Genomic DNA, 14,559 nt, shown 5'->3' on the forward strand with positions numbered 1-14,559 from the left:
ACTGATTTTTTTTTTATTTTAAAGACCTGGATCGATGAGTTTCTACACACTAAAAACATCAAGAGATATAGGGATAATGCAGGAAAATGGTGTTGAAGTAGAAGGCCAGCCATGATCTCATTGAATGGTGGTGCGGATGGAAGGGCTGAGTGGCCTACTCCTGCTCCTAATTCTTCTGTTCTTAAATTGAGATCCCAGAAGTAAAAGAGAGCGAGTGTTGGGGGCAGAGGTAAAAAAAAACTTGGGTGACATCAGAATGAGGGAAGAAGCTGGTTCGCAGATAGCTGGTGAGTTTTTTTATAACCCTGATATTAACCTAGATAAAATCAGTGTGAAAGATAGAGAGAGAGCAATTTTTAAAAAATTCATTCAGGGGCATTTTCTTGCCAATTTGCAGAAGTGCAGTTCTAGACTTAGGGCTAGATTTTCACTACTGAGGTAGGAAGCTCAAGTCGGGAAGTTTCCCAACTCGGCACACCCACCTTGGTTTAAAGGGCCCTGTTAGACCCAATTTTTGCTTCAGATAGGTGGGTCCGCTGATGCTGGAAGCAGATCTGAGGCAGTCATGGGGGTGGGTGAGTGCCGAGCAAGGCTGGTTAGAAAGTCTGCCTCGGTTCGCTGGGACTTTGTCCCAGTTGCTTAAGGCCCTCAATCCCTCACCCCTCATATCCCCATGCCAAGTCATTCCCCCACCTACCACCATGGCCCTTCATACCACCTCACACTCCCATGCCACCTCCAAAGCCACTCATCCAGTATCTACGATGGGCAGACCTCAGGAGCCATGTGGAGATGAAAGAAAAACCTAAACTTCTAACAATCTGATAGAGCTCACTCACACACATTTGTAGTGGATAAAAAATTCTTCAAGTGACCCATTCAAAGCTTTCAAATGTCCTCAGGTGGTTAATCTTAGATAAAGTTTAACTTCTACTCAGAGCCCACATCAAAGTTAGTTAATCCTTTTATAATCTCTTTAAACTGTCAATTAAACTGTGAACTCAGAACCACCATACCCCCACCCCCCACCCGGTGAGATAATTACAGCTTTTGAAACTCAGATAAACATTCATAATGACAATAATAGCCCTTGGGGAAATATCAGCAAAAAACTCTATGAAACTGCATGACCAGATGGTATTATTTTTTCTAACCTACACCAGATGGCGTGTCATTCAAAGCTGTCCAGCAGAGAGTTTTTTTTTTAGCTTAAGCCTTTTCCCCCCCATGTTTATAGAGCATAGAACTTAAAAAAAACTTCAGATCATAACACTTGAGCAGGTTTTATCCACCCTTCAAGAGTTTATCACTAATCCATCAATTTGTGATGCCTACACTACGGGTTAAGACCCTTGCAGCAGCTGAAATGGGGTCCGTTCGAACTCAGCACTAAATTCAAATTGCCCTGCTGAGTTATATCCTGCCCCCTTCCTCTTGTCAAAAAAAAATGGGTTTGGTCATAAATGGGGGTGGGACATCCGCATCTGAGTCTTGCCCAACATTTTTAAAGGTCCACGGTCTCGTGAAAGTTAAAGTTCCTGACTCTGCAAAAATCCAGCCCTCAGCTTTAGGAAATATGCTGGGGAGATGGAAAGATATCAGTGGGAGAGTATTTTAGTGGTAGGGATCATAATTCAGTTAGATTTAAAGTAGATAGAAAAGGACAAAGATAGAGCAAAAGTAAAAAAAAAATCATTTGAGAAAAGGCCAATTTTATGCAACTGAGTTGTGACAAGAATGGACTGGAAACAGTTACTTGAAGGTAAATCAGTGAAAGATAATTCAAGGAGGAGATGGAGAGGGCTCAGAACAAATATGTTTCCAGAAATAAAAAGACTGGAACTCCTAAATCTAGAGCCCCACTGAATGTCAAAGAACATACAGAGGAAGCTCTAAACTTTATAAATGCATCTCTTACATCAAGTACAAGACCCAGAAAGCAGCTGTGAGTATTACCTTTATTCAGATTAAGCTACCAATCCCAATAAAGTGCCATTCCATCACACCTCAGTTTCACTGCCTGGAAAAGCCATGCAACAGGTATTCAATTCAAATCACATGATAGAAGATGCTAAAATTAATATTGGGAAGGCAGAAGCCATTGCATTTGGTCCCCGTCACAAACTACATCTCTTGCCATCAGCTCTATCACTCTCTTTGGCAACTATCTGAGGCTGGACCAGACCATTTGCAACCTGATCCCCAGATGTGCTTCTGTTCACATAACTGCACCATCACTAAGACCGCCTATTTACTTGTCTCTCCTTGCCTTAGTTTTGATGAAACTATCACCCATGCCTTTGCAAACTTTAGACTTGACTATTCCCACACACTCTTGTCTGGCCTCCATAGCTCCTCCTTCCATAAACTCAAGGTCATTCAAAAATCTGCTATCCATATCCTTTATCACACCAGATCCTGTTCAGCCATCTCCCCTGCGCTTGCTAACTTATACCAACTCCCAGTTAAGCAATGCCTAAATTTTAAAATCCTAGTCCTTGTTTTCAAATCACTCCATGGCCTCACCCATCCCATTCCTCCAGCCTTACAGCCCAATTAAATCTCTGTGCTTCACCAACTCTGGCCTCTTGAGCATTACCAATTTTAATTGCTCCGTGCCTTCAGCTTACAAGGCTCTAAACTCTGAAACGTCCTCCCTACATCTTTTCACCTGTCTACCTCTCTTTTCTCCTTTAGGACATTCCTTTTTGATTAATCTGGCCTAATATCTTCTGATATGGCTTGCTGTTAAAGGCACTATATAAATGGAAGTTGTTGCTGTTGTATATAAATTTCATAATGACAAATCTGCCTCTCCAGACCAGTCACTTGGACACGCTGATATCTGCCGTAGTAAAAATGGATACAGCCATGTGTTGTACAGATTGAGATTGCACTTTGTGCATTTGATAATTTAGCCCCCTCCATCCTCTCTGGTTCATTGTACTATCCTCTGAAGTACTTATTTCCTCTATATCTGACCATTTGCATCCAGAGTTTACATGAAATATTATATGAGTATCATAGTCAAATGAAATTTAAAAAATAGGTAAAACAGTACCATTCTTCTCCAGTATTATGAAGTTGTAAAACACTTTTAGCCAGAAATCGATAGTTACTTTAAAATAAAATTATTTAGAACAAATTATAATAACTGCATTAAAAGTACATACCTATAAAGGGAAATGATGTCGGAAACATCAGATACAAGCCATTGCTGTACAATGTAAAAGTTATTGCAAAGTAGACAGCAAGACTTCCCCAGATAAAAACATGGTTGATAGCTGTCCAATATGTTGTATCCAATGCAATCTGTTGGCAAGCAGCAAGATTTGTGAAGTCAAAATTATATATTCATTATTTGTAATAAACATTTATAAACTTAGTCTTGCAGGGTTATGTCTATCTTTTTGCAATATATTTTATGGTACTTTAGATTAAGACATTCAATCAGATATTAGTTATTATTCAACGTCATCTCAAAAAGCAGAAACCTGTGTTAATATGTTAATATGAATTTGAGTGCCGATGCTAAGAAATGACATACAGTGAACACAAAACAATTGATGCAATGACAATTATTTTTCAGAAACGTAGTTGTTTATTTATATTATATTTATATTTGGCACAAAATTTGTTATCCTAACCATAGAAAACCACAAGGCGCTTGAACCTTGAAAGCACAGTCAAGTGGGAATGAAGGGAGCCCCTTTAAAAGTGCAAACACACTCCTAAAAAGAAAACAAGTCCAGCACAGACCCTTTACCTTAATTTGTACAACATATCAAATAAGTCCAGATGCTCCTCCCTATATGAAGCCTGCTTCTAAAATAGTAGCTGGTAGGTGAAGTAGAAGCTAAGGGCAGAAGATTTACTGACCTGAGCCACACAGAGTGTATTGATAGAAGGCTGTGGGAAATCCGCAATTTGGGGTTCCCCCACAGGCTGCAGAGCTATAATGTGTTTTTAGCATGTTAATAGCATCCTTGATTGGTTCCTGATTGACAGGCTTTCAGTTAGGCGGAGTGTCGTAGCAGCAGTTAAGTCCACAATGGGAATGGGAAAAGCAACCAAATATGGGGGGAGAGGAATGGTGATGAATTGTGGTGTGGTAGTGATTAGGGCCTGATGATGGTTGGGGGGAATATCTGGATCTGGTGATAGTGTTGAGAATCAGATCTCGTTGGTGGCAGGGAAAGTGGGACCTGGTTTTAGTGCGGGGAATGCTGGTGGTGGTGCGGGAATTGGGGCCTTTGTATTGGTGGAGCACAGGCCTCATGGTGGGATCCAAGGCTTCAGGATGAAGGTTGAGGGGTTTGGGAAAGCTCTAATCGCGGAGGATTCACAGACAAGCACCTGGATCCAGGAGGTAGGTATGAAGGCACTTAGCTCCTAAACCGATGAAGTTCTCATCTCGATGAAGCTGCCAGGTTTCCCAACACACAGGGAACCCAGCTGACAGCAATAACCAGGCTCTCTGCCTCGTTACATTTAATCTGCAATTCATCTTCTTGATTCAGATTGATCACCTGCTCAACTTCCAGTTTCAGTTCAAGTTGAAAGGATTGAGAAAGAAATTTTTGAGACTTTAATCTGCCACCCAACTCAACCCCATCTTTTTTTTAAAAGTTAAAATTCACTCCTATAATCTCAGTAAATCCAAACATTGCCAATGAGTTACCAATGAGCTTGATGCCTTTAAAGAGGTTTTAAGAATTTACCCAAATGACAAATGAGAAATGGATGTCAGCAAAGTATAACAACAAAAAATTCTCAGATCCTACAGCATAAAAAATGTTTTATAAGAACTGGAAACACCTATGGAAAGCAGAATCGTTAGTTTTGGAAATATCTGAAAGTTTAGTTATATACCCAGCAACATAAGTGAAGCTTCTAGATCTATTCAGTACGTAGCAACCAAACCTTGCCATAAAAGAATAACATAAAAGACTATTTCAGATTGCAAACATGTGAGCCAGCACTGCAACTGAAATCTCTGATCGAAAAGGGTCCCATCACCAATACAATCAATAAGCTTGCTACTTTTAACAACAAGCAGTGGAAGTAGATTAGTATAAAAACAAGTAATATTAATTTTATTAACCAGTGACTTTGGCTGAACTGTTAGCACTGGCACTGCTGAACTTAGTAATTGACACTCTCTTTGCCAAAACTTATAAGCTTGGTAGGAATATAGAACAGACAATATCAGCCACTCAGCCATACATTCCGGCCAGTTTTAATTTCCATTGACTGGAATTCCTACTTAATCATAATAGATTATTAGTTCTGGCCTCTGAATTGCTAATTGAGTGACCCAATCACTGCTCAGTGCATGTTTCTCTTTTTACCACAACTAATAGAATGGCCTGGATTTTCACTTCTGAGTCAGGTAGCAGGAATCAGGAGATCTCCCAGGTTACCATGTCTGCCTTGGGAAAACTCACCCAAATGGCGGGATCTTAATTCCAGGGGAGTGGGTGTAGGACAGAGTCAGCCTCACCACCTCTGGATGCAGATTGGAGGTGGCCAGAGGGGCTGCTAAATGCCAAGGGGGGCCATTTAAAAGGCCTGCCTCGGTTCTCTGGGACTTTGTCCCAGTTGTTTTGTTAAACATTAGGTTCTCTTGCACCCCCCCCCCCCCCCCCCCCCCCCCCCCCCACCAATCCAATCCCCAAGCCCCTTACATGCCAACTCATGGCTCACACTCACCCCAATGCCCTCTCATACCCTCAATGCCAACCCATTGGCCCCCACCAACCCATCCCCTTACAGCCCCTATGCCAACTTAATGCCAACCTATGCCCCCACCCACCCCTATGTCTCTTTATATCCTCTATGCTGACTTAATGCCCTCATGCTAAGCCAACAACAACCTTTTCCCTTATACTCTCTGTGCCAACTCACCCAATATCTACCATAGGCTGACCTCAGGAGCCATGTCAAAATGAAATAAAATAAAATTTTAAATATCTATTATAGAGTTCATTATATAATTAAAAACACTCCCATTCATGAAAGCTCATTCAAAACATTTAAACCCCCTTAAATACTTGATCCCATTCTAAAAGAACCTCTTTGAGCTGTCAATCAAACAGTGAACTTACAACCCTCCTATAATAATATGTTCCGGGAAGCAGCCAAGTATTAATAATGATATAATGATAGCCTCTAAGCATATGTCAACAAACAGTTTTGTAACTACTGGAATAGATTTTTGTTTTATCTGACACAGGCAGTTTATTTTCTGAATTTTTTTAAAGGGATTTAAATAACTTGACAACTTGAGTTTTTTTACCTCTCATTAACACAGGCTAGCTTTTTTTTTCAATTTTAAAGGGCTGGGTATTTAAATACTTTCGCAGTTTGACAGTTCTATAGATCTTATCCGTCCTTCAAGATGACTAAAGATTTGCAACTCCCTCACTCCAGGTTAAGGCCTTTGCTGCAGCAAAAATGGGGTCTGTTTAAACTTAGCACTCAGCTCAAATAAGCTCACTGATTTACGGTTTCTCACACATGGGTTGTGTCCCACCCCCTTTCTTTTACTGGTGAAAATGGACTCTGTCAGAAACGGGGTGGGACACGGCCCTGGCTCCGGGGTCCATCCACCATTTTGGAGTCTCACTGGAATCTCCATGAATCCGGGCCAGTAAGTCACATTGTATTTTTACCTTACTGTTTAAACATGACCAATTTGTAAAATGCAACTAACTTCTTTTGCTTAATGCAATGTGAGCAAAAACTTGACAGAGCCAAGTAATTGTCACAAATCTATCTAAATTGCCAGCACACGAAAATAGTGACCATGACTGTTATATATTTAGTTTCAGGTATAGCTTTAGGAAAAACAAGACATAAAGAAGTGTGTTTTTAAAATAACATACAATATGCATAAAAACAACATGTGAATACTCAGTTACCTGTAGAGTAACAGTCACAAGCAAACATGTCTGAGCGATTAAAGCAAAGGACTGATAGTCAGATATAGTCTCCCCGTCATCTCTTACTGCTTCAAATAGAGCACCGTAAGGAATAAAAAAGAGAACCAGGGAACTGTAAACTCCATGGATAATACATTCCACAAAAGCTAGTTTGCTGAAATAAAGATTAAACTGCCCAGGTTCGTAAAGTTGAGGATACGCCATACTCCAGCGGTCATTAACATCCTGCAAAGCAAAATCAACCACAATCAATATTGAACGTCAAGTCATGTAGATTTGTTTAAATTTTGTACACATTTTAATCTCAAATTTTTTCCTGCTTTCCCAAAATTGCTGAATCGTGCTAGGTTACAATTCTGGAAACTCAAATGGTCATTCATCATACATTAACCCTGAGAGCTTTTTTTTATTCATTCATGGAATGCAGGCATCACTGGCCACCCCTAACTGCCCTTGTTCAGTGGTCTGGAGTCACCTGAAGGCCAGACTAGGTAAGGACATTAATGAACCAGGTGGCTTTTTATGACAATCAGCAATGGTTTCATGGTCATTATTCAACTTTTAATTGCAGATTTTTATTGAATTCAAATCTCACCATCTGCCATAGTGGGATTCAAACCTAGGTCCCCAGAGCATTACCTCAGGTCTCTGGAGTACCAGTCTAGTGACAATACCACTATGCCACTGCCTCCGCAACTGTCAGAAACTTGTTTATTCATGTGGGGTAACTTTACTGAACCTGATTCTGTACTCACCCAATGTCTACATAAATGCACTTTCAGGAATCACTGGATATTGATCAGGAGAAGAAGTCTACATAACAGTTTTCCTTCCACAACAACAGCACCTTGAGAGCTAAGATCAGCTAAATCAGTATAAACCAGGAATCAATGCCTGAACACCTTGGCCTCAATTTTGACACTCCCCAGCCAAATGGGTGGGAGAAGGCCAGAGCGTTAACGGGCTGAATTCTCCCTTGGGCTTCAGGTCATTGGGATAAAATCAGCCTCTTGAGCTTGCACTTGGTGGCAGTGATATTGGTGGAGCAATCTTCTGGGAGGTGGTTTCTAAAGAGGCAACCTCCATGCTCCCTATCCAATTAAGGACAGCAGGCAGGCTTCCAAAGCTACAGGTTTAATCAGAAGGCAAAAGCCCCAATGGGAGAAGTGGGCGCTGCTGAGGCAGATCAAGGATTGCTAGAACACCTCAACATTGATGTTTCCTTGCTGGCCAACACAGAAAGGCTGCACAGAAGAATCTTGAAGTTGGTAGGGTCATCGGGATGGAGGGTAAATCCCTCCAGGCGATTACAGCCTTTCCTGGCCATTATGCAAACATTGCAACATTGGGACAGAGTCTTTGATTCGATATCACCTCCCCCTCCCACACCACTCCCAAAACCTGTCACAGGGAAACTGCCTCCATGAACTGATGGGGAGGCTGCTCTGTTGGTGGGAAAGTTCTGGCGATGCTGCAAAATTACTCCTAATTTGTTCCTTAACTATGCCATGTAACAGGCACCTGATCCTGTTACCATCCCAACTCTGGGAAAGTTCCTTGTTAGCTGGAATACATCAGTGAGCTGTCTTACTCAGTTCTTCTCTATTACTAGTCACACTGCCTTCAACTGGTACCTCTGTAGAGCCGGGAAAATCCAGCCCAAAACATAAGAGTCAATTCACACCTCTTAATGGAAGGAAATCTGCCGTCCTTACCCGGTCTAGCCCACATATGACTCCAGACCCACAGCAATGTTTGACTCTGAAAGCAAGCCAATCAGCTGTATCAAACCGCTACAAAGTCTACAAAAAGGAACCGCTGCAGACCAGACGGATCACCTGGCACGACCTAGGCACCAGAAACTACAGTAGCAAACGCAGCCCTGTCGAGTCTGCATTTGACCGAGTGTGGCATCAAAGAGCCCGAGCAAAATCAAAGTCAATGGGGATCAGGGGAAAACTCTCCACTGGTTGGAGTCATACCTAGCACAAAGGAAGATGGTTGTGGTTGTTGGAGCAATTATCACAGTCCCAGGACATCACTGCAGGAGTCCCACAGGGTAGCGTGCTAGGCACAACCATCTTCAGCTGCTTTCATCATAAGGTCAGAAGTGGAGATGTTCGCGGATCATTGCACAATGTTCAGCACCATTCGTGACTCCTCAGATACTGAAGCAGTCCATGCCCATAAGCAGCAAGACCTGGACAATATTCAGCCTTGGGCTGATAAGTGGCAAGTAACATTTGTGCCACATGAGTGCCAGGCAATGACCATCTCCAACAAGAGAGAATCCAACCATCTCCCCTTGACATTCAATGGCATTACCATCATGGAATCCCCCACGAACTACATCCTGGGGGTTACCATTGACCAGAAACTGAACTAGACCAGCCATATAAATACTGTGGCTACCAGAGCAGGTCAGAGGCTGGGAATTCTGCGGACTGTAACTCACCTCTTGACTCCTCAAAGCCTGTCCAGCATCTACAAGGCACAAGTCAAGGGTGTGATGGAATACTCTCCATTTGCCTGGATGAGTGCAACTCCAACAACACCCAAGAAGCTTGACATGATCCAGGACAAAGCAGCCCACTTGATTGGCATCCCATTCACCACCTTCAACATCCACTTCCTCCACTACTGGTGCACAGTGGCAGCAATGTGTACTATCTACAAGATGCATTGCAGCAATTCACCAAAGCTCCTTCGACAGCACCTTCCAAACCCTCGACCTCTACCACATGGAAAGACAAGGGCAGCGGATGCATGGGAACACCATCGCCTGCAATTTCCCCTGCAAGCCACTCACCATCCTAACTTGGAACTACATTGCCGTTCCTTCGCTGTCGCTGCGTCAAAATCCTGGAACTTCCTCCCTAACAGCACTGTCGGTGCACCTATACTACATGGACTGCAGTGGTTCAAGAAGGCAGCTCACCTTCTCAAGAGCAATTAGGAATGAGCAATAAAAGTGCTGGTCTAGCTAGCGACGCCCACATCCCTTCAAAGAATAAAAAAAATCTACAAGTGCAAAATTCAGGCCCACAAATATCAGGTGGAGACCTAATTCCAAAACTAAAGTTATAAAATGATAACACCATCGATGCCATGATTTAAATTAAATTTAACAGAAAACGAGCAGGAGATCTGAGTTGTGGCATTCCTGGCGGCTGAACCGAGGCGGGAACTGTGGCACCTGTGGATCTTTCAGAATTCAGGATTGTACTTTCATTTCAAGGATTGCACTGATTTCAGAAGATGATTCACCACCACCTTCTCAAGGGCAATTAGGGATGAGCAATACATGTTGACCTTGCCAGCAATGCCCACATCCCATGAAGGAGGAGTAAGATTGCTGCCCCAGTCCCTCAAGAGAGCCTTTCGCCTCCTCAAGCCTCCCTGATAGCTGAGCTTTCCCACCTCTTCTTTACTGACCAGAGTTTCCATTCCAACCCCTGAATGACACTTGCTGCTTCTATTCCCCCTTCCACTTGCTGACTCTCCCATCCCCCATGAACGCCAACTCTATTTTATAAATTAAAATTAATTATTTGCAAAAAAGGTAATTGTAAACAAATTAGTCTGCTTAAGTTTTTTTACCATTAGTCAAATAACCGCTTGAATTATTTTGTATCCAAATTAATAAATTATATTTTGAAACATATTAAACAATCATTTCAAAAATGCTCGTCTCAATTTTTACTCCTGGGTGGGAAAGCATCAAAGTGAGCAGCATACCCATCCGAGAGTGGCACCAGGCAGGCTGGGTTAACAGCCTGGCCTCCTTTTCATGGAACTTGCTGACATCGTGACCAAAGCAGGCAACAAATCAGCAGGAAACAGTTGTCCAATTGTTAAAATCATGCCAGTGGCATCATTACCAGAGAGGAGAGGGAATAGTTCCCAGCACGAATGTGGAATGACAGGAGTGGGGAATCCTGAGGTGCAGGTTTGGGAGTGGGGGGGTGGTGGGGGTGGTAGGGTGATGGGAAATCTTCGTCAGGCCCAAGGGAGTACGTCTGTTTCTCCTGACCCACAAAAGAATTAAAAATTAATTTACTAACATTCTCCCTAATTTCTTTTTATCATACGCAGCCTATTCATTTAAGGGTGCAGGCTCTTTCAATTTCTACGCACAGCCATGTACACAGTTACTTAAAGCAGTTGACTTCTGCTCAGCATGCGCAAAAACCTCTGGGTTGCTGTGCAGTTTAGAAGGAACATGGTTATTCCCACAGGTTTGGTCTGGCAGGGAAATCATAACTGCTCCCCTCCTCAGGCCTCAGATTAAACCCAAAGACTGGCCCCTAATGATGTCATCAGAGCTTGACCTGCATATTTAATGGGGACCCCCACAGGCTGGTGTGGCAGATAATGCAAGGACAAACAAAGAGAGTTAAACAATAGTTTTACTGACATACCTGATCAAATAAGCTCATTGCTAATATAGGAAGAGATGTATACACTAAATTGTACAGTGTAATAAACCATTCATCATACACAGTCTGTAGAAAGAAGAAAATCATTGTTAAGATTTATTAAGTCTGAAAATGAACAACTAGATATGTAGCATAGATTCAGAAAATTTAGTGAAATAATTTCAAATAAAACTGGGAATTAAGTGGACTTCATGTCAGTTCTTAAGTCATTTAGCATTCCATGCAAATTTCCACTGGAATTTTCTTGAGGCACTAGTGGACTTGACATTTTGGTATTTTGCATATTACTTTGCCTCTAAAGTCTATGGGAAGGATAGGCAATTAAAGTAAGGTAAAGGGAAAGGAGAAGAATCAGTGATTAAGATTAAAACTTCCAAGAGAAAAGATAATATAATGAGAAGTAAGAAGATAGAGACTTTATGGGTAGAATTAAGAAATAGAATAGAATTAAGACTGTAGTGGGTGTTATATATAGGCACTGGTAGTAGCTATGAAGTGGCAGAATATATTAATATCGAGAATAGCTAAACATGGAGTAAAGGAAGAATGGATTTAATGGGGGACCTTAACTTCCATGGGCAGAATATTGAGCTTGGAGGGTGGACACGCGCCTGACCTAGCAGAATGTACAATGGCAAGGGTGCTTGGAAGGGGCGGGTAGGAAGCCGATTACACAGGCAGGCCGACTAAGGCCCACATGGAACACGAGCAGCTGCACTCAATGCTGCCTGTGTGGGTGGGGGAGGAGGGCAAGCGGGCCTAGCGTAAACTACGCGCATGTGTGCGAAAGAGCGCTTTAATTTTCCTGAGGCATGGAACTGCCTCAGGGAGATGAAGCGTTGTTTAAAAAAACTTAATGAACAAAATAAAAATGTCATAAAATATGTCCCCTCATGTGACTGTCACATGAGCAAGGACATGTTTTTAATTTAAGTGTGTAATTCTTATTTTATTTGTATTTTCTTTAGGAAACCTCACCCACCCATGGACGAGGTTTCCTAAAAAGTGCAATGGCCGCTTGACATTTTTGCCTGCCCGACAACCATAAATTTGAATTTAGTTACCTTTTTAATTAATTGTTGGCGGGCACACTGCCGACTCCGGTGAGCACCTGCCGAATGAAATATCGCGATTACATCAGGATGCTCACCCAACCTCAACAGAGTGTGAGAGTTTGGTGAGCTGAGGGAGTTCAGCAAGGAGGTTTAAAACAGTACAAGAATTTGTGATAAGATTATTAAATATACAAAAGGAAATAAATAATTGAATAACATAATTAAGTAATTCATTAAAGCACATAAGTATTGCAGGACAGATGATGTGTCATGGCTGCAGCATGTGGGAGCTCTGGATGCCAGTGTTATCCAGGGCAAGCACATCTGCGCTAAGTGTCTGTGGCTTGAGGAGCTTCAGCTCAGGATCATTGATCTGGAGGCTGAACTGCGGACACTGCAACACCTCAACGAGGGGGAAAGTTACCTGGATGCTTACCAGGAGGTGATCACAACTGTTAGGATAGGATTTTCTGATTTGGAAGTTGGGGGGGCCAGACCTGAGGCTGGTAAGGAGACCCAGATGGAGGGAGTGCAGGACTGTCAACCTCTGCAGTTGTCCAACAGGTTTGAGGTTCTTTCACAAGAAGAAGTCATACGGACTTGAAATGTTAACTCTGTCTTTCTCTCCACAGATGCTGTCAGACCTGCTGAGATTTTCCAGCAATTTTTGTTTTTGCTTCAGATTTCCAGCTTCCACAGTATTTTGCTTTTATCTTGAGGTTCTTTCAGCTTGTATGTATGAGAGTGGGAGCTGCAGGGTGGATGAGCTGACTTACCATGGTAATGTAGTTTAGGAAGCCATTCAAGTGGGGGGAGCACAAAGGAATGTGGGGGTAATAGGGGGCAGCATAGTGAGAGGGATTGATACAGTTCTCTGTAGCAAGGAGCAAGACTCCAGATGGCTGTGTTGCCTGTGCGGTGCCAGGGTTTGGGGCATTTGCACAGGAACTTACAGTGGGAGAGGGAGGATCCATTGGTCATGGTCCATGTAGGTACCAATGACATAGGCAGGATGAGTAAGGAGGTTCTGCATAGTCAGTATGAGGAGCTAGGCACCAAATTAAGAAGCAGGACCTCAAAGGAATAATTTCTGGATTCTTACCTGAGCGACGTGCAAATTGGCATAGGACAAATAAGACTAGAGAAGTGAATGTGTGGCTCAAAGATTGGTGTAGGACAAGTGGGTTCCGGTTCGTAGGGCACTGGCAGTAGTATTGGGGAAAATGGGATCTGTACCGCTGGGACGGTCTACACCTGAACCGTGCTGAGGCTGGTGTCCTTGCGAGCCGCATAATTAGGGAAGTAGAGAGGTTTTTAAACTGAATAGGGGGCAAGGGATTAAACTTGGGAAGATGTGGTAAACCAACGAGTAGCGACAAGGCAAGGGAGAAAGGTGTTAATACGGGAAGTGGTAAACAGGCTGTGACAGGAAGGGACAGAGAGTACTAATCTAAGAGTAAATCAGCAGATAAGGTTAGACACAACAAAAATAATAAAAGGACAAAAAAGGCTCTGGACCTAAACGCACATAGCATTTGAAACAAAACATATGAACTGCTAGCAAAATAGAAATAAATAAGTATGATCTGATGGCCATTATAGAGACATGGCTCCAGGATGACATAGATTAGGACCTGAATATTGAAGGGTACATGACTTTTGGGAAGGACAGGAAGCTGGGAAAAGGTGGAGGGGTGGCTTTGTTAATTAATGATCGTATTAGTACCACAGAGAGGAATGACCTAAGTTCAGGAAACCAGGATGTAGAAACAGTTTCGGTTGAGATGAGAGATGATAAAGGCAAGAAGTCACTTGTGGGAGTAATGTACAGGCTCCCTAATTGTAATGACACAGTAGGACAGAGTATAAAAGAGATAATGGGGGTTTGTCAGAAAGTTACAGCAATAATCATGGGGGATTTTAATTTACATACAGACTGGAAAAATCAGGTGGGCAAAGGTAGCATAGATAAGGAGTTCATAGAAAGTTTTGGGGATAGTTTCTCAGAACAGCACATTCCAGAGCCAACCAGAGAGCAGGCTATACTAGACCTGGTACTGAGCAACAAGATAGGATTATTGATAACCTCATAGTGAAGGCAACCCTAGGTAGCAGCGATCA

General features: G+C 42.5%; 1 protein-coding gene across 1 annotated transcript in view; it reads right to left on the reverse strand.

The window, feature by feature from the left end:
• atp8b5b (ATPase phospholipid transporting 8B5b) overlaps positions 1 to 14,559 on the reverse strand; it is a 306,737-nt gene that overhangs the window by 33,260 nt on the left and 258,918 nt on the right. The window contains exons 23-25 of the mRNA XM_041183329.1: positions 11,366 to 11,449; positions 6,924 to 7,169; positions 3,174 to 3,312 (exon numbers count right to left, since the gene is read on the reverse strand). Coding sequence (XP_041039263.1) covers positions 3,174 to 3,312; positions 6,924 to 7,169; positions 11,366 to 11,449 — 469 coding nt within the window. The remainder of the gene's footprint in view (positions 1 to 3,173; positions 3,313 to 6,923; positions 7,170 to 11,365; positions 11,450 to 14,559) is intronic.

This window comes from Carcharodon carcharias, chromosome 1, assembly GCF_017639515.1.
Source record: "Carcharodon carcharias isolate sCarCar2 chromosome 1, sCarCar2.pri, whole genome shotgun sequence".
Taxonomy (NCBI): domain Eukaryota; kingdom Metazoa; phylum Chordata; class Chondrichthyes; order Lamniformes; family Lamnidae; genus Carcharodon; species Carcharodon carcharias.